Source organism: Anabas testudineus, chromosome 6 (assembly GCF_900324465.2).
Source record: "Anabas testudineus chromosome 6, fAnaTes1.2, whole genome shotgun sequence".
NCBI lineage: Eukaryota > Metazoa > Chordata > Actinopteri > Anabantiformes > Anabantidae > Anabas > Anabas testudineus.
Genome location: NC_046615.1, coordinates 5248362 through 5261471, shown reverse-complemented (window position 1 = coordinate 5261471; position 13110 = coordinate 5248362). Strand labels below are relative to the sequence as shown.

Here is a 13110-nt window from a genome sequence, read left to right as displayed (position 1 = left end):
CAATGAATACTAGTTTATGGCACTGAGGGGAATTAAGGCTTGCTTTAACAAAGACGGAATATTTTCAGAAATCATAGGAACTATATTTGGACTTTGAACAACTTCAATAAAATTAATCCGTTGATTCCAGTGTTATGTGTGTGTGTGCTGCATCTTGGATGACAGTGTTTTAAAGCAGGAAGGTAAATCTTCCATGAGGGCAGTTTTTAGAGCAAAGGGAAAATGATCAAATGTCAAGAAATAATCACAAAGATGAATGACATCAAATATTAGTGTGCGCACTGTGACCATCCTCCTTAAGGTATGTGGTGTTTCCACATTTTAATGCATTGGGAATTTCATCATTTCATTATTGTAAAGATGACTTGATAAACAGTGACATATACTTCTCTTACTGTTTGGGACAAGTGCAGAAGGCTGCATCACAACATGAGAATAATCCAGATTACATGGGCCTGTTAACCAAGTGAAATACAACAAGTTGATCCGAAAGCATCGGCCACGCTGTCAGAAGAAACGACACGCTAGTGTGTCATCTTTCATGTCCTCACATTGTGGCAGCTAATTGAAAAACAATTACCCGTCTGGACCAGTGGAAAGAGAAATTAAAGTGCAGCTCTCTGAGCTGGGGCCGTTTGACAGTCCAACCACACTGTCCCCTTCGTTTTACGTGTTAAACTATTTTAACAGTGTCGTGACTAATTACAAACAATTAGTGACCCAACAGTAAAAGTAAAAGAGCACGCCGGTTGTACTGAGTTAATTTACCTCTTTTCTCAAACTACACTGTGGAGGGGGTTAAATTAAATTGGCTAACCCACCGGAGTTGGACATGATTTGGTTGCGTTTGCTTCAGTCCTGAGTGAAGTGTCCGTTCACATGAGGAACTCGTCGACCGGTTTCTTACCTTTCACGGAGCGAGGTTTGGCCTGTTTTCTTCTGGACATCTCTGGTGTCGAACTGCTACTTTCTTATTTTCTTAATTGCGGTTCTTGTTTTGTTGTTGTTGTTGTTGTTGTTGTTGTTCCGCTCCGTGTTTTGAGCTAACCATGCAGACGGACGCCGTCGGGTTATCCGTCCTCGTCCTCCGCTGCTTGTTCGCCTGTTGCAATGCGGCAGCTTCAGTCTCTGTGCGGGGAAACGAGCGTCGTTAGTCCAACGTCAACAAACCAAACGCCGGCAGCGAGGCGGCTCCTCCGGTGCGGCTCCGGCTCCGGCAGCCGCTGGGACTCGGCACAACCTGTAGAATAAACGGGGCCAACTTCCCGCTGATATTCACTTCTTGTTCGCTGCGCCGAGCCTCGACACCGACAGCCCCGCGCTGCTCTGCCCCGCGCTGCTCCTCTCCCTCCCCCTGCACGCGCCTCGCTTTCTCCGGTGCAGCCCGGGCGCTCGTGCCGCTCCGGCTTCGTCCAGCTCTAGCGGACCGGAGCGCGAGCTGCCAGCCACGCGCGTGGCAAACACCTGAGCAGGTCCCGCGCGCGCTGCTGAGGACAAGTGACAGCGGCGGCGGCGGCGGCACGAGACGCTCCAGGCGGCTCCCGGTGTTGGTGGGATACTGCTGCTGCTGCGGGAGACGCTGGAAACGTGGCTGCTTCCCTCGCGTCTCTGTCCTGGCTTTTTTTGTCTGTCTTTCTGTTTTTTTGTAAGTTTGTCGAAACTATTTCAGTCTGTTGTGTTTTTCTTTTCCCTCCAGGAAAGCGGCACCGACCCGAACCGAGCAGCCTCCCGTGTTCCGTCCCGCTACTCTACACTAGGCACTGGTGGTGGTGGTGGTTTGGTGCCATGGACATTGCGCTCTTCCCCTGCATCTCCACCCCGAGGGGAATACTGCTTTAACTACCCACGCTTTCTTATTGTTAATATTTCCCAGTGCCCTGCCGCCGAGATTAACAGCAGCCTAATGTTGCTACCAGTCTAACCCTCCGCTAGCCTCTGTCTCCTTGCTTTTTCTTTGTCCTGACTCTGGCTACCAGTCTCCCTCCTCCTCTGCCTGCCTCTGCTGGCGGGGCTGCGGCGCAGACACACATAATAAAGCCAAGGCAGGCAGTGCTTGGCTGGAAATGTAGCCGCGTCCCAGCAGGGGGATGTGAGAGAAGGGTCCCGGCGGGGGAGCGCTCTGATCCCGCAGGGAGCAGCTCGGCACAGCCCGGGTTGGCTGAGACAGAGAGGCAAGAGAGAGGCAGGCAGGGCTGATGGAGAGAGAGAGAGAGAGAGAGAGAGAGAGAGAGAGAGGGGACAGTTAGGCAACAGCGCCCAGCTGTGGACGCTTGACACAACTACAACAGACGCAGGGAAAATAAGGAGTTGGAGTGAAGTGGTTTATGGAGGAGGCTCTGAGGTTAAAGGGGACTGTGAAGGCCCCCAGAGATGTGGTCAGGTGGAGAATCTTTAATAGAGGCAACAACACGACACTTTATTGTTACGCAGGTTTTATTTCACATTGATTTTGCACATTATTCGAAACTGCTAACAACAAAGTGAAAACGTGTTTTAATGAACTTCTGTAAACTGGTCAGAGCTGACAGAAGGATCGAAGCAGCCAAATAATGGTGGTTTCGCCATCGCCAGCGCCACTGTGAGCAGAAGCATATAGTTACTTCTCTGTCTTTTTCTGTAGTGGTGCCATCAAAGCCCAGATTTAAACCCAGAGAACAACTGTGGAGAGAGGTGACCAGTCGGCAGTGGACTGATGATTCCCATCCAAGGTGACTGAGCTTTAGAGGATCTGATCAGATTTGAGTGAATCACAATAAAAGCTTCGGTAGTTATAGAAATATCCACGTCTCAGCCATAAGCAGACACAAATCATCTTATTTACAAAAACAAAGCTACAAAAATATTTAGTTTGTCCCAGTTTTTCACATGATTTCCATATCTTTCTTGTTTTCACACTTCTTAATAACATAAAATATGATTAAGGAGACCGACTGGCAGTTTGACGGGGAAACACAGGTTTATATCTTAACAATTTGGCCCAAAAAAACACGTAAAGCTGAAATAATGATGTACTCGCAGTAAAGAAAGGCATGCATTCAAAATTTCCTCGCAGGATTTGTGGACAGTTTAGGAATGTAAGACATTTTGAGTCTTGAAATTCTCTCACAACTCTTGATTTGTGGTGGATTAATTTCTTTAACACAGTTTGTGACAGGATTAGTTTAAGCCTTTTCATTTAGTCTGAGCAGAACCTATCCATGTTTAATGAACATTTTAGATAGACTTTAGATTTTAAAATGTGCCTGTGTCCTCCGTTGCCCTCTTCTATAGTGCTTTGGATTTGGTTCTTCAACAGGAATTCTTTGTTTTTTTGTTTGTTTGTTTTTTCGAGTCGAACTTTCACCTAAGTGAGAACTTTCTTTCACAGTGAAAATAAAACATTTGACTTACTGTATAAACATAATTCAATTAGCCACACAAGTGTGTGTCCAAAAGCGCCTGCGTATGCGCGCGCGCGTGTGTGTGTTTGTGTGTGTGTGTGTGTGTGTGTGTGTGTGTGTGTGTGTCTTCTTCAAAGCTCCTTTATTTCCAGTAAAGAAAAGAGAGAAACGTCTGTGGACAATATAAAGCAGACAAAGAGGAGAAAAAATGAAAATCACTGGATGCTTTGTTCTTCACTCTCTGCTCCAACTGAGAGCTCTCTCACCGCAGCTGAGCTTCTACATGCCCCCCCCCACACACACACACACACGCGCGCACACACACACAACCTCCACATGCACACACACACATACTCACTCTCTCTCTCTCTGGTTGTCATGGATAACTGGGCAACGTGGAGCTCCCTGTGCTGACCAGCAGGACCACTGCCCTCTGCAGATTGAGTCTCCCTGCACCCCCCCAGCCCACCCCATCCTTCCGTGGAGAGACAGAGCGGCCTTTAAGATTGACCCCCCACCAGGTTGTGGGAAGGTGGGGGACTCTTGTCTCCATGCTCTTCCCCACCTCACCCTCCAAGCTTCACCTCTCCCTCTCGATGAAATGAGTGCACGCCGGGAGACCCATGTGTGCATTCCTGCGTCTGTGTGTGTGTGTGCATAGCTCCCTCAGTGTGACTGCTGCTGGCATGGAGGGGCAAAAGCCCTCACTCAGTGGTTGGTCCCCCCTCTACCCCCGCCCTCCCTCCCAGTTTCTGCCGGTAAGTACAAAGAGTGGGAAAAAAGCCCATATTACAAGCTCCTTAAGGGTCAAGGACAGGCCCCAGTCTGAATAGCTTCTAAGAGTGGTATTGTTGAATCACATAGCTAGCGATTACACCCTCTGTCATCTCTGCGCGGATTTGGCTTTTTTATACACCCAACAAGAGAACATTAAGTAGCAGCCACTGAATAAGTCAGCCAACAGACATGCAGCGGGAATTGATACAGACAGGACATCAATGGAATAAACGAGGGGCAGATGTAGAATTACAGGCTCAAAATGGGGATTTGGCTTAAAGATTTCATACCTAGACAGCAGTCAGTTTTACAGTGATGTGGAATGTGAGAGAATGTGAGAGAGATTATGGCGAAGAGGTGCCAGAAGTGTGTGTGTTTTCATAAACGCACCTTAAATACGGCACACATTACAATTGCTGTCGTCGTGATCCTGTCATCATAGGAATCCAGTGTAACCAGTGCTGAAGGAAAATCTTAGAAACGTATGTAAGAGTGCTGTGATGCTCAAGTGATGCTGACAAATGAGTCCACACATTTGTTACTGCTACACTGGACTACAGTGACTCCTTATTAAAAAGATGTTCCAGTAACTCCTTAAAAAGCCTCCAGTTAATCCAAAATGCTGCAGCCAGACTTCTGACTGGAATTAGTGAGATAGATCATATTTCTCCTACATTGGCTTCTCTCCCTGTAAAATCTAGACTGGAATTTAAATGATTTCTCCTCACATACAAAGCTCTTAGTGATCAAGCCCCATCATAGTACCATATTATCCCAATAGAACATTTTGCTCCCAGAGTGCAGGTCTACTTGTTTCCAGATGTAGAATGGGAGGCAGAGCCTTTAGCTATCAAGCTCCTCTCCTATGGAACCAGCTCCCAGATCAGGTTTGGGAGGCAGATACTCTCTCTACTTTTATATTTATATTATAACTTTACTTTTTTATAAAGCTTATAGTTGGCTGATTATTCAAATATGTATTCTTCAAATATCGCTGACACATTTTGAAAGTGTGTTTTGGGTCATTATCCTGTTGTAGGATGAACTTGGAAATTCTGCCAGGATGTCCAGCATCCTGAAGTCTCCTCTTCACCTTCATCTCCTCTTGTTGATGTTGATGACACTGGTGTTTGACGTGTACTATTTAGTGCAGCTGCCAGTTGAGGACCTGTGAGGCATCTTTGTCTTAAACCAAACACTCTCAGATATGTGTCCTTTTGCACAGTTGTGCATCGGGCCCTCCCACTCCTTTTTCTGTCCTTGTTGGATTAGTTCAGTCATTTTAAAGGGGGGTGAATATTAATGCAAACAATGATTTCACCTTATATATTTTTATTTTATTGACATTACTTTGTAGAAACCTGTTTTCACTTTGATATTAATGAGGTATTTTTCAGAAATTTATTTGTCAAAGTCGTCAACTTTTATTGACCATGACAGATTTATAATGTCAATGAATGGGGGCAAATACTTTTTATAGGCACTATATATACAGATATACAAATATACAAATATATATAACATGCACTATAAGCACTATAAATATATATACATAGAACATGCACTATACACTCAAGGCCTTTTGCATTACCACTAGTGTTTCAAAAAGGATTTTGAACTACAGAGTGACGTGCACCCACTAAACGCACTGAATTGACAGTGAGATCAATGACAACACAGTGGAGGGTTCGAGCATCCTTAGCAAACATTAGACTCATTAGAAGCGGAGTCTGCTGAGTGCAGAGTCAGGGTCGTGCACTGCTGAGAGCCGACTGCAGGGTCTTCACACCAGTGTGAACCAGCAGAATAACTGCATCTGCATCTGTTTCTCCACACCCTCGCAAAGCAGGTCCTCTGTGCTGCATGCTTGCCTGCCACTAGCGTATAGAGTTCATGTTATATTTATGTAGCCTAAAGCACTCTCTCTCCCTACCTTCCTTCATCATTCTCTCCCTCCCTGCCTCCTCATCTCTCTCTCTCTGTCTCCCCGTCTTCTACTGTGTTGAACTCTCGCCAGCTCCACTAGGTCTCCCCTCTGCAGACAACAACGTTCCATCTCGTTGCTTTTGCCCTAGATATTGTCTATTTTTACATGGAATAATTAGACACATAAGTGATTTAAATACTACAAAGCTGTATTCTTTTGTCTCCACTTAGAGAGAGAGAGAGAGGGTGCACCATGCCTTAAGTGTAAAGTGTGTGCATTTAAATAGTGATGTGTGGTCTAAAGTAATTCTTATTTATTATGCAGGTAGAGTTCAGTAGTGGCATAGGTGCATTGTGTATTAAAGGTCTGTTGATAGTCTGTATTATTTGAAACAAATGTGCATGTCTGTTTCAAATTAGTGGATTTGTGGATGCATATGGTGCACCCACAAACCACAACTGTGTGTGCGTGTGTGTACTCACAGGGGGTAGCGTGTGTGTGTGTGTGTGTGTGTGGGCTGCACTCATCATCTGAGTTGAAGGTGAAAAAAAAGGAGAAGAGTTAGCCTGCGGTTACTTATTAATAAATATTAAGCATGAAGAAACAAGAAGAAGATCATCATTATTATTAATATTTGTTTAGAGCGTAAAGTCTGGTGTTCCACAGAGGTCTTTTTGTGTGTGCATGTGTGTGTGTCAGAGCGATAGTGGAGGCTGAGTGCCACAGGGTCCCAGGTGTCTGAAATCTCTAAAGCAACAAAACGTGGTGGTAATAATGATGATGATGACAATGATGATGACGGCGATGATGCTCATGGTGATTCGAATTTTGCTGATGAACACATTAATTTGACTTGGAGAAATATAACTATTTTAATCTTTGTACCTATTGTGGGTGTAATTACGAGGATGATAATGATAATGACTGTCATACAGATGAAGGATGTTGGCAATTTAGGACATAATGTAGTCTGGGTATTTACACTGGTAGATGTGGTAGACATCTCCTTTGGCAGTCTGGGATAATAAAGGCTCAAGGTACAGTGGTAAGAATAAATATTTGAACCTTTTGAATCTTTTGGTTTTCTGCATTAATTAGTCATAAAATGCAATCTGATCTTCATCTAAGTCAAGTCCATTAATAAATATAATGTGTCTAAAATATTAACACAAAACAAATTCTGATCTTTAGCGTCTTTATTGAGAACAACCATAAAAACCTGACAGTGCTAGTGGAAAAAGTATGTGAACCCTTGAACAATTCACATCAAAAAAGCTTATTATAGTTATGTACTACCATACCTGGTGTGGTAAGCTACTTTGGCTGACAAAAAACACTCAAACTTTTTGAGTTTGCTCAGCACAAGTAGAATAAGCTTATGTGAGCCGTGCCTCGTCAAAAGAAGCTCTCAGAGGAAAGGTACTTTTTTCTTGCCACTGTAGAAGGAACTGCAAAAACCAGAACAAACGGACAACCAAAAACGCTGTGGATACCAGGACAACGTAGTAACAGAAAGTCACTGCTTAGGTGCAGGCACAAAACACAAATTAGTATAAGAACATAGCAGGAAATGTTACCGGGTAGAAAAAATAACAGTGAGAAAGATACTACAGAAAGTCACTGCTTTGGTGCAGGCACAAAACTCACCACACCAAGTGGAGGAACAATCGAACAAGACTGACGAAACAGACAGACTGGCAAAAATGATCAAATGGTGTGAACTGAGGGGCACTTATGAAGGGAGGCTGGTCCACAGGTAAAACTGATCTGGTGAGGGAGTAAACAGGTGGAGCTGCTGTGATGGGGAGATAGACAGAGGACGCAGGGATCGTAACAAAACTTATCTAAGTCCTGTGAGGAATAAAAAAAAGTGTAATTAAACTGTAGTCACCACTTAAGATGGGGGGGACATGTCCCCCTACAATGTTTCTGAAATGACCCTGTGTACACACTAAAATCTCTCTAACACAAAACAGAGTGAGAAACAAAGAAAGTGAGAAATTGTGAGTGCAGAACTCATATGTACACATACTACAGCATGTTTGTATTCCTGTGTGTGTGTGTGTGTGTGTGTGTGTGTGCCTCCATCATTCAGGGCCCTGTCTGCCATAGGGGTTTTAATAAAGAAAAAGAAACAGTGGCAATGTGACAGCACTACAGCACAAGCTAAATTGACTTTCTTTCGCTCTCTTTCTTTCTTCATATTCTCCGCTCTCATTGAGTGTTCGGCTTCAACAATGCCGCGTTTCCCCCGACGATCCGTCTCTGCAGGGAAACCACCCCCTTCTTCCTAATTTCCCTGAACCTGAAAAGAAAAGAGTGTCATTAGTGCCAGGCCATTTTTCGTTTTCGTACTCTCAGAAGAAAGAGGAAGTGTTATCTGTGGCGGACAAACTTAACCCAATTAAGATCTGGTGGGGCGTAGGGGCTTGGCTTGGGACACAGCTGGGGCCGCCAGCTTGCCAACCAGGCACACAGCCAGCCAGTCAGCCAGACAACCAGACAGGCAGGCAGGAATGTAGCCAGCTACTCTTTCAGTCAGCCAGCAGCCAGTCAAACAGTCATCCAGCCAGGAAACCAAGCAGCTGCCTGCTCAGTACACCCACCAGCCTGGCAGTCAGACAGATAACCAGCCGGCAAAACAGCCTGTTAAACAGTTAGCAGGGCATTTTTCAGGGTGACTAACCCATCAACCAGCCAACCTCTTCATCTTATGAAGTGATTTGGACTTCTGAACCAGAGCTGTTCTTGTTGGTTTAGCTCTGTATACAGCCACAGTATGTGTGTATGTGACGGCTCCAACACTTTGCAGGAAAAGAATTTAAAAGCTCAGAAACCTGTGTCGTCCACCTTTACAGTGGTTCAGAAACAAAACACTGTACACACGTATTGGTATGTACCATCACTATCTCATTCAGCTTGCTGAGTCAATACTGATATTAACTTTGAAATGCATTCTTACACAGAACGACTACAGTAAGATGACATACTGTACAATCCAGGAAACTCAGTTATCCCAACAGCAATCTTTCTGTGCTTCATCACTATGATTGTAAGGTAGAAATAAGGTGTTCACATAATCTGCTTGCAGCCAGAAGTTACTTGCTGGATGATGTTATGTTGTGTTTTGGCATTAAGTTGAGCCAAGTTCAATGTTTTTGCCAGACATTTCTACATTTTGTCTTCAGAACGGCTACCACTGTGCCACAGTGGTCTATAATATTACAAGAAAGGGATTTCACAACTCTGGATAGGTATCACAGCCACAACAATCATGAGGCTTCATGAAGTGATCATTAGAAATACAACATTCCCACTGCAAAGTAATCTGCCATTAATGTGCACCTGCATGCATCTGATTGGCCACCGCAGTGCCTCGCTGGATAGCAAACACAGGGTCGTCCAGGTAAAGAAGTTAAACATGGCTCAACTTTCTGTTGCATGACCTCGCATTTACTTTCAGGGCCTGTCAGCGTACTTGAAAATAATCCAAACCAAACTGTGAATTAAATGCTGAAAGTCCCCATGTCAGATATTCCAACTTTAATAAAAACATATTTTCCAATGCGTGCTCTTTGGAGCACTCGCCATTCGTCTCCGTGCACCTCCGATAGCCTCATGGTAACACATTTTATTAAATCCAGCACTCCAGGGCAGAAAGGAGTTTCAGAGAAAGTGCATTATACGTGCTATCTGCTAAACATGTGAGAATTGTCTGGTAGCATCTGTGTGCGCCTGTCTGTAAAGCAGTAGATGCGATGCAATGGTGTCATGTCTCAAATAAAGAATTTGCAATTAACCAAAGGACAAAAGACCCCTTGTCATATGCAAATGTGGACTGAGACTGAGACATCATCACCCAAAACATGACACACACACACAGAGACACACACACACAGAGCAGCAGCGTATTTCAAAATCATCAAACCTTCTTCCCCTGGTGCCACACCTCACACTGGCACACACACAAACACCCTCACCCCATGATCCGTACACAAGTGCCAGATACACACTCCAGCAGCCAAACATGTTGATAATTAGAGCCTTGTTATTGGAAGGTGTTATCACAACAATTAACACCCTAATGTGTGTATGCATGTGTGTGTGTGTGTGTGTGTGTGTGTGTGTGTGTGCCTTCACGTGATGCCGAGTGGTGAGGAAGTGTGTGCGTGCGCATTCCATCAATTGTGCGGCGCAGGCAGGCCCGACAAACGCGCTCCCACAGACGCTCGCACACGCACAGTGAGAGTCCGATGTAACAATGAAACAGTTTCCCATTTGATGAAGTTCCTGTGAATTCTGACACAACAGCAGCAGGAATAGTCGGAGTGATAGATTCTGATTGATATCCAGTGGGGAGGAGGGGGGCGGCAGTGCCAGTGGAACAGGAGGGCTGAGGAGGAGGAGGAGGAGAGGGGGGGGAGGATGAGATGGTAAGAGGAGGGAGAATGACAGCAAAATGGGAGGAAGAAGAGGAGAAGTCAAGGGTGTAAACTCTTCATAATTCAGTTTCCGCTTAAATGACTCGAGCCTCTGGACCTTGTGCTTGTGTTCCCTGGAGTCTACCTTTTCACCCGCTCCCCCTGGATCTCTCCAATTCACCTTCTGAAAAAGAAACAGGAAAACAACTTAAACACACATGAAAGCGCATTTACTTTATTGAATGATCTGCAACATCTCAACCAAGTCTCATTATTGTGAAAACTGATTTTTACACCACACTAAACAGAAAAAGTGCCTGGAGGGGAATAAAGTAGCTGAGAAGAATGGTGGGACTTTAAAGTGTACATATAAAACACTTGTATGTTTCTCTAAAACACACACACACACACACACACACACACACACACACATTCCGGCCAGTGAAATCTGAATCTAAGTGAAAAGAAAAATATTAGACACTTAAAATATGAATTGACTTGATACTTGAATGCCAGCAGTTTGCTGCAGTTTTTCTATGCACAAACAACTTTCACACACACACACACACACACACACACACACACACACACACACACACACACACACACAGTGTGTCCAATCAGAGAGTGCATGTGTAGGCTGGTGTAATGAGGTGAAGACAGTTGTCCATTACTTCCTGAGTTGATGGGCTCCTCGCAGCGGTGCGCCCACAGCTGGAAGAGAGGAGGAGGCACCAACGCGTTCCAGACGCATTCTCTGTGTGTTTGTGTCAGAGCCTTTGACTCCTGCTGACACATATTATCAACAAGAAGAAACTTTATTAATTGCTTTTATACCGAAAATACAGGAAACATGCCTCACCTGGAGAGAAACGTACAGGAAAGATGTGGTCTTTAATAGATTTTTGAAGGTGTTTCGTGCGGCGTTCCATACAGTTTTATGCAGATTTTGATAACTCGTGTTCTTCAAGGAGCCTTATCTCCGCAGTAAAATGTGAACAGCTCAACTGGCAGGGCTGTTGTACGTCTCATTGTGCTGAACACAAGGATACAGACTCATAAATCATCTCGTCACATTTTTGCTGTAAAACGAACCCCTTCAGAAATAATGTAATGACATCACTTCATGTGCAACCTAACAACCACTGAGTACTGTATAGTGATGCATTAAATGGGTTTTAAGGGACAGTACGGTACTTTTTCGCCCCATTTTTAGTTTCAGTTTTCGTTACAGATGAATCTTTAACACACAAAAGAAATGATACAGCTGCTAGAGCTGATAAAAAATGAGATGTGCTACTACAGATTTACTGTATACAGGGCCAAATAAGGATTAATTACACAGCCTTTGTCTCTGAGACAAATTGTTCTTTGTACATCTCTGGGCTGTCAGTACTGGTAAAGGGATCGCTCCTCTGTTGTTCTTCCTAAGGTATCTTCCATCTTTAATCCATTAAAGATCTTTTTTGTTTGTTTGTTTGTTTGTTTGTTCAGGGATTTGAGGACAGAGGGATTTGTTGTGGAGCAAATTCTAAAGCCCATTAAGTCAAAGTTCACCACTGACAATGTGTGATGTTCATTTGAGTTGAGTTGATTTTACAGTATTGATCTATTTGTTTTTATGCTAACATGAAGCATGTTGAATTGCCACTATATCATTTTTGATCCAGCACCAATCAACACACACCTGTGGTTTGCCTCTTTGAGTTCATTTTATTTAGTTAAGGGCGATTAGTTATCGTTATTAGTTATTCATTCATCCGATTCTCTTTCTCTCCCTCATTCACTCAGTTTCGTCACTCGTGGAGATTTCACGTTGACTTCCATTCATTTCCTGGAGACTAACCTTAACCATACCCACTTCTTGTTTAACTCCTAGCCTTTATGACATTAGGATTTACATGATGGGAACCAGCACCTGAACCCCACATTGTGAGTAATGCATTGTAAGAAGTAAAGCCCTAACAGGACATGCGTGGATGCCCGTGCCATGGTTGTTGCACGTTTTCTGCTCACACTACTCTCCATGCAAGTGCTAATTCATTGTCACGATGGTTCACATGCCAAACAGAAGACCTGTAAGCACAAAGTTCTTTATTTCCACATGTTGCAAATGTGTCCCAAAGCTGTGTGAAGTAAAACAGCAGATGTACATCGCCATCTAGAGATCACAAGGTGTAACTTCATCACAGTAACTGCGACAAGGTGACAAAATAAACAGACCTAGATAAAGATTAAGTCAAGTGTGAAATTGTAAACACTAACTCTAACTTCACTTTGAATGGAAGCCAGAGGGAAGTTTAACAACATTCAAGTGTGTAAGAGTGTTTCTAAGACTGCTAATATCATATATACATAAATATACATAATATACAAATCCAATTACCGGTACACAATCGCCGGGATGCTGTTTACACTCTACATCTACCCTAACCTTTTTTTTCTCCTTAAAATAATTAATTTTCTCAGTTTAAACATTTGATGTTTTTTCTGTGTTGTGAATAAAATATTGGGTTTATGAGATTTGTTATGTTGTTATGTTTCTGCTAATGTAGATTTTACACAGCATCCCAACTTTTTTTGGAATTGGGCTTTTATGAAAATC

General features: G+C 43.7%; 1 protein-coding gene across 1 annotated transcript in view; it reads right to left on the bottom strand.

Moving 5' to 3' along the window:
* Positions 1 to 2147, bottom strand: part of znf423 (zinc finger protein 423) — a 129281-nt gene extending 127134 nt beyond the window's left edge. The window contains exon 1 of the mRNA XM_026366315.1: positions 908 to 2147. Within this exon, the coding sequence (XP_026222100.1) occupies positions 908 to 947 (40 nt within the window). The 5' untranslated portion in view covers positions 948 to 2147. The remainder of the gene's footprint in view (positions 1 to 907) is intronic.
* Positions 2148 to 13110: the final 10963 nt, after the last annotated feature.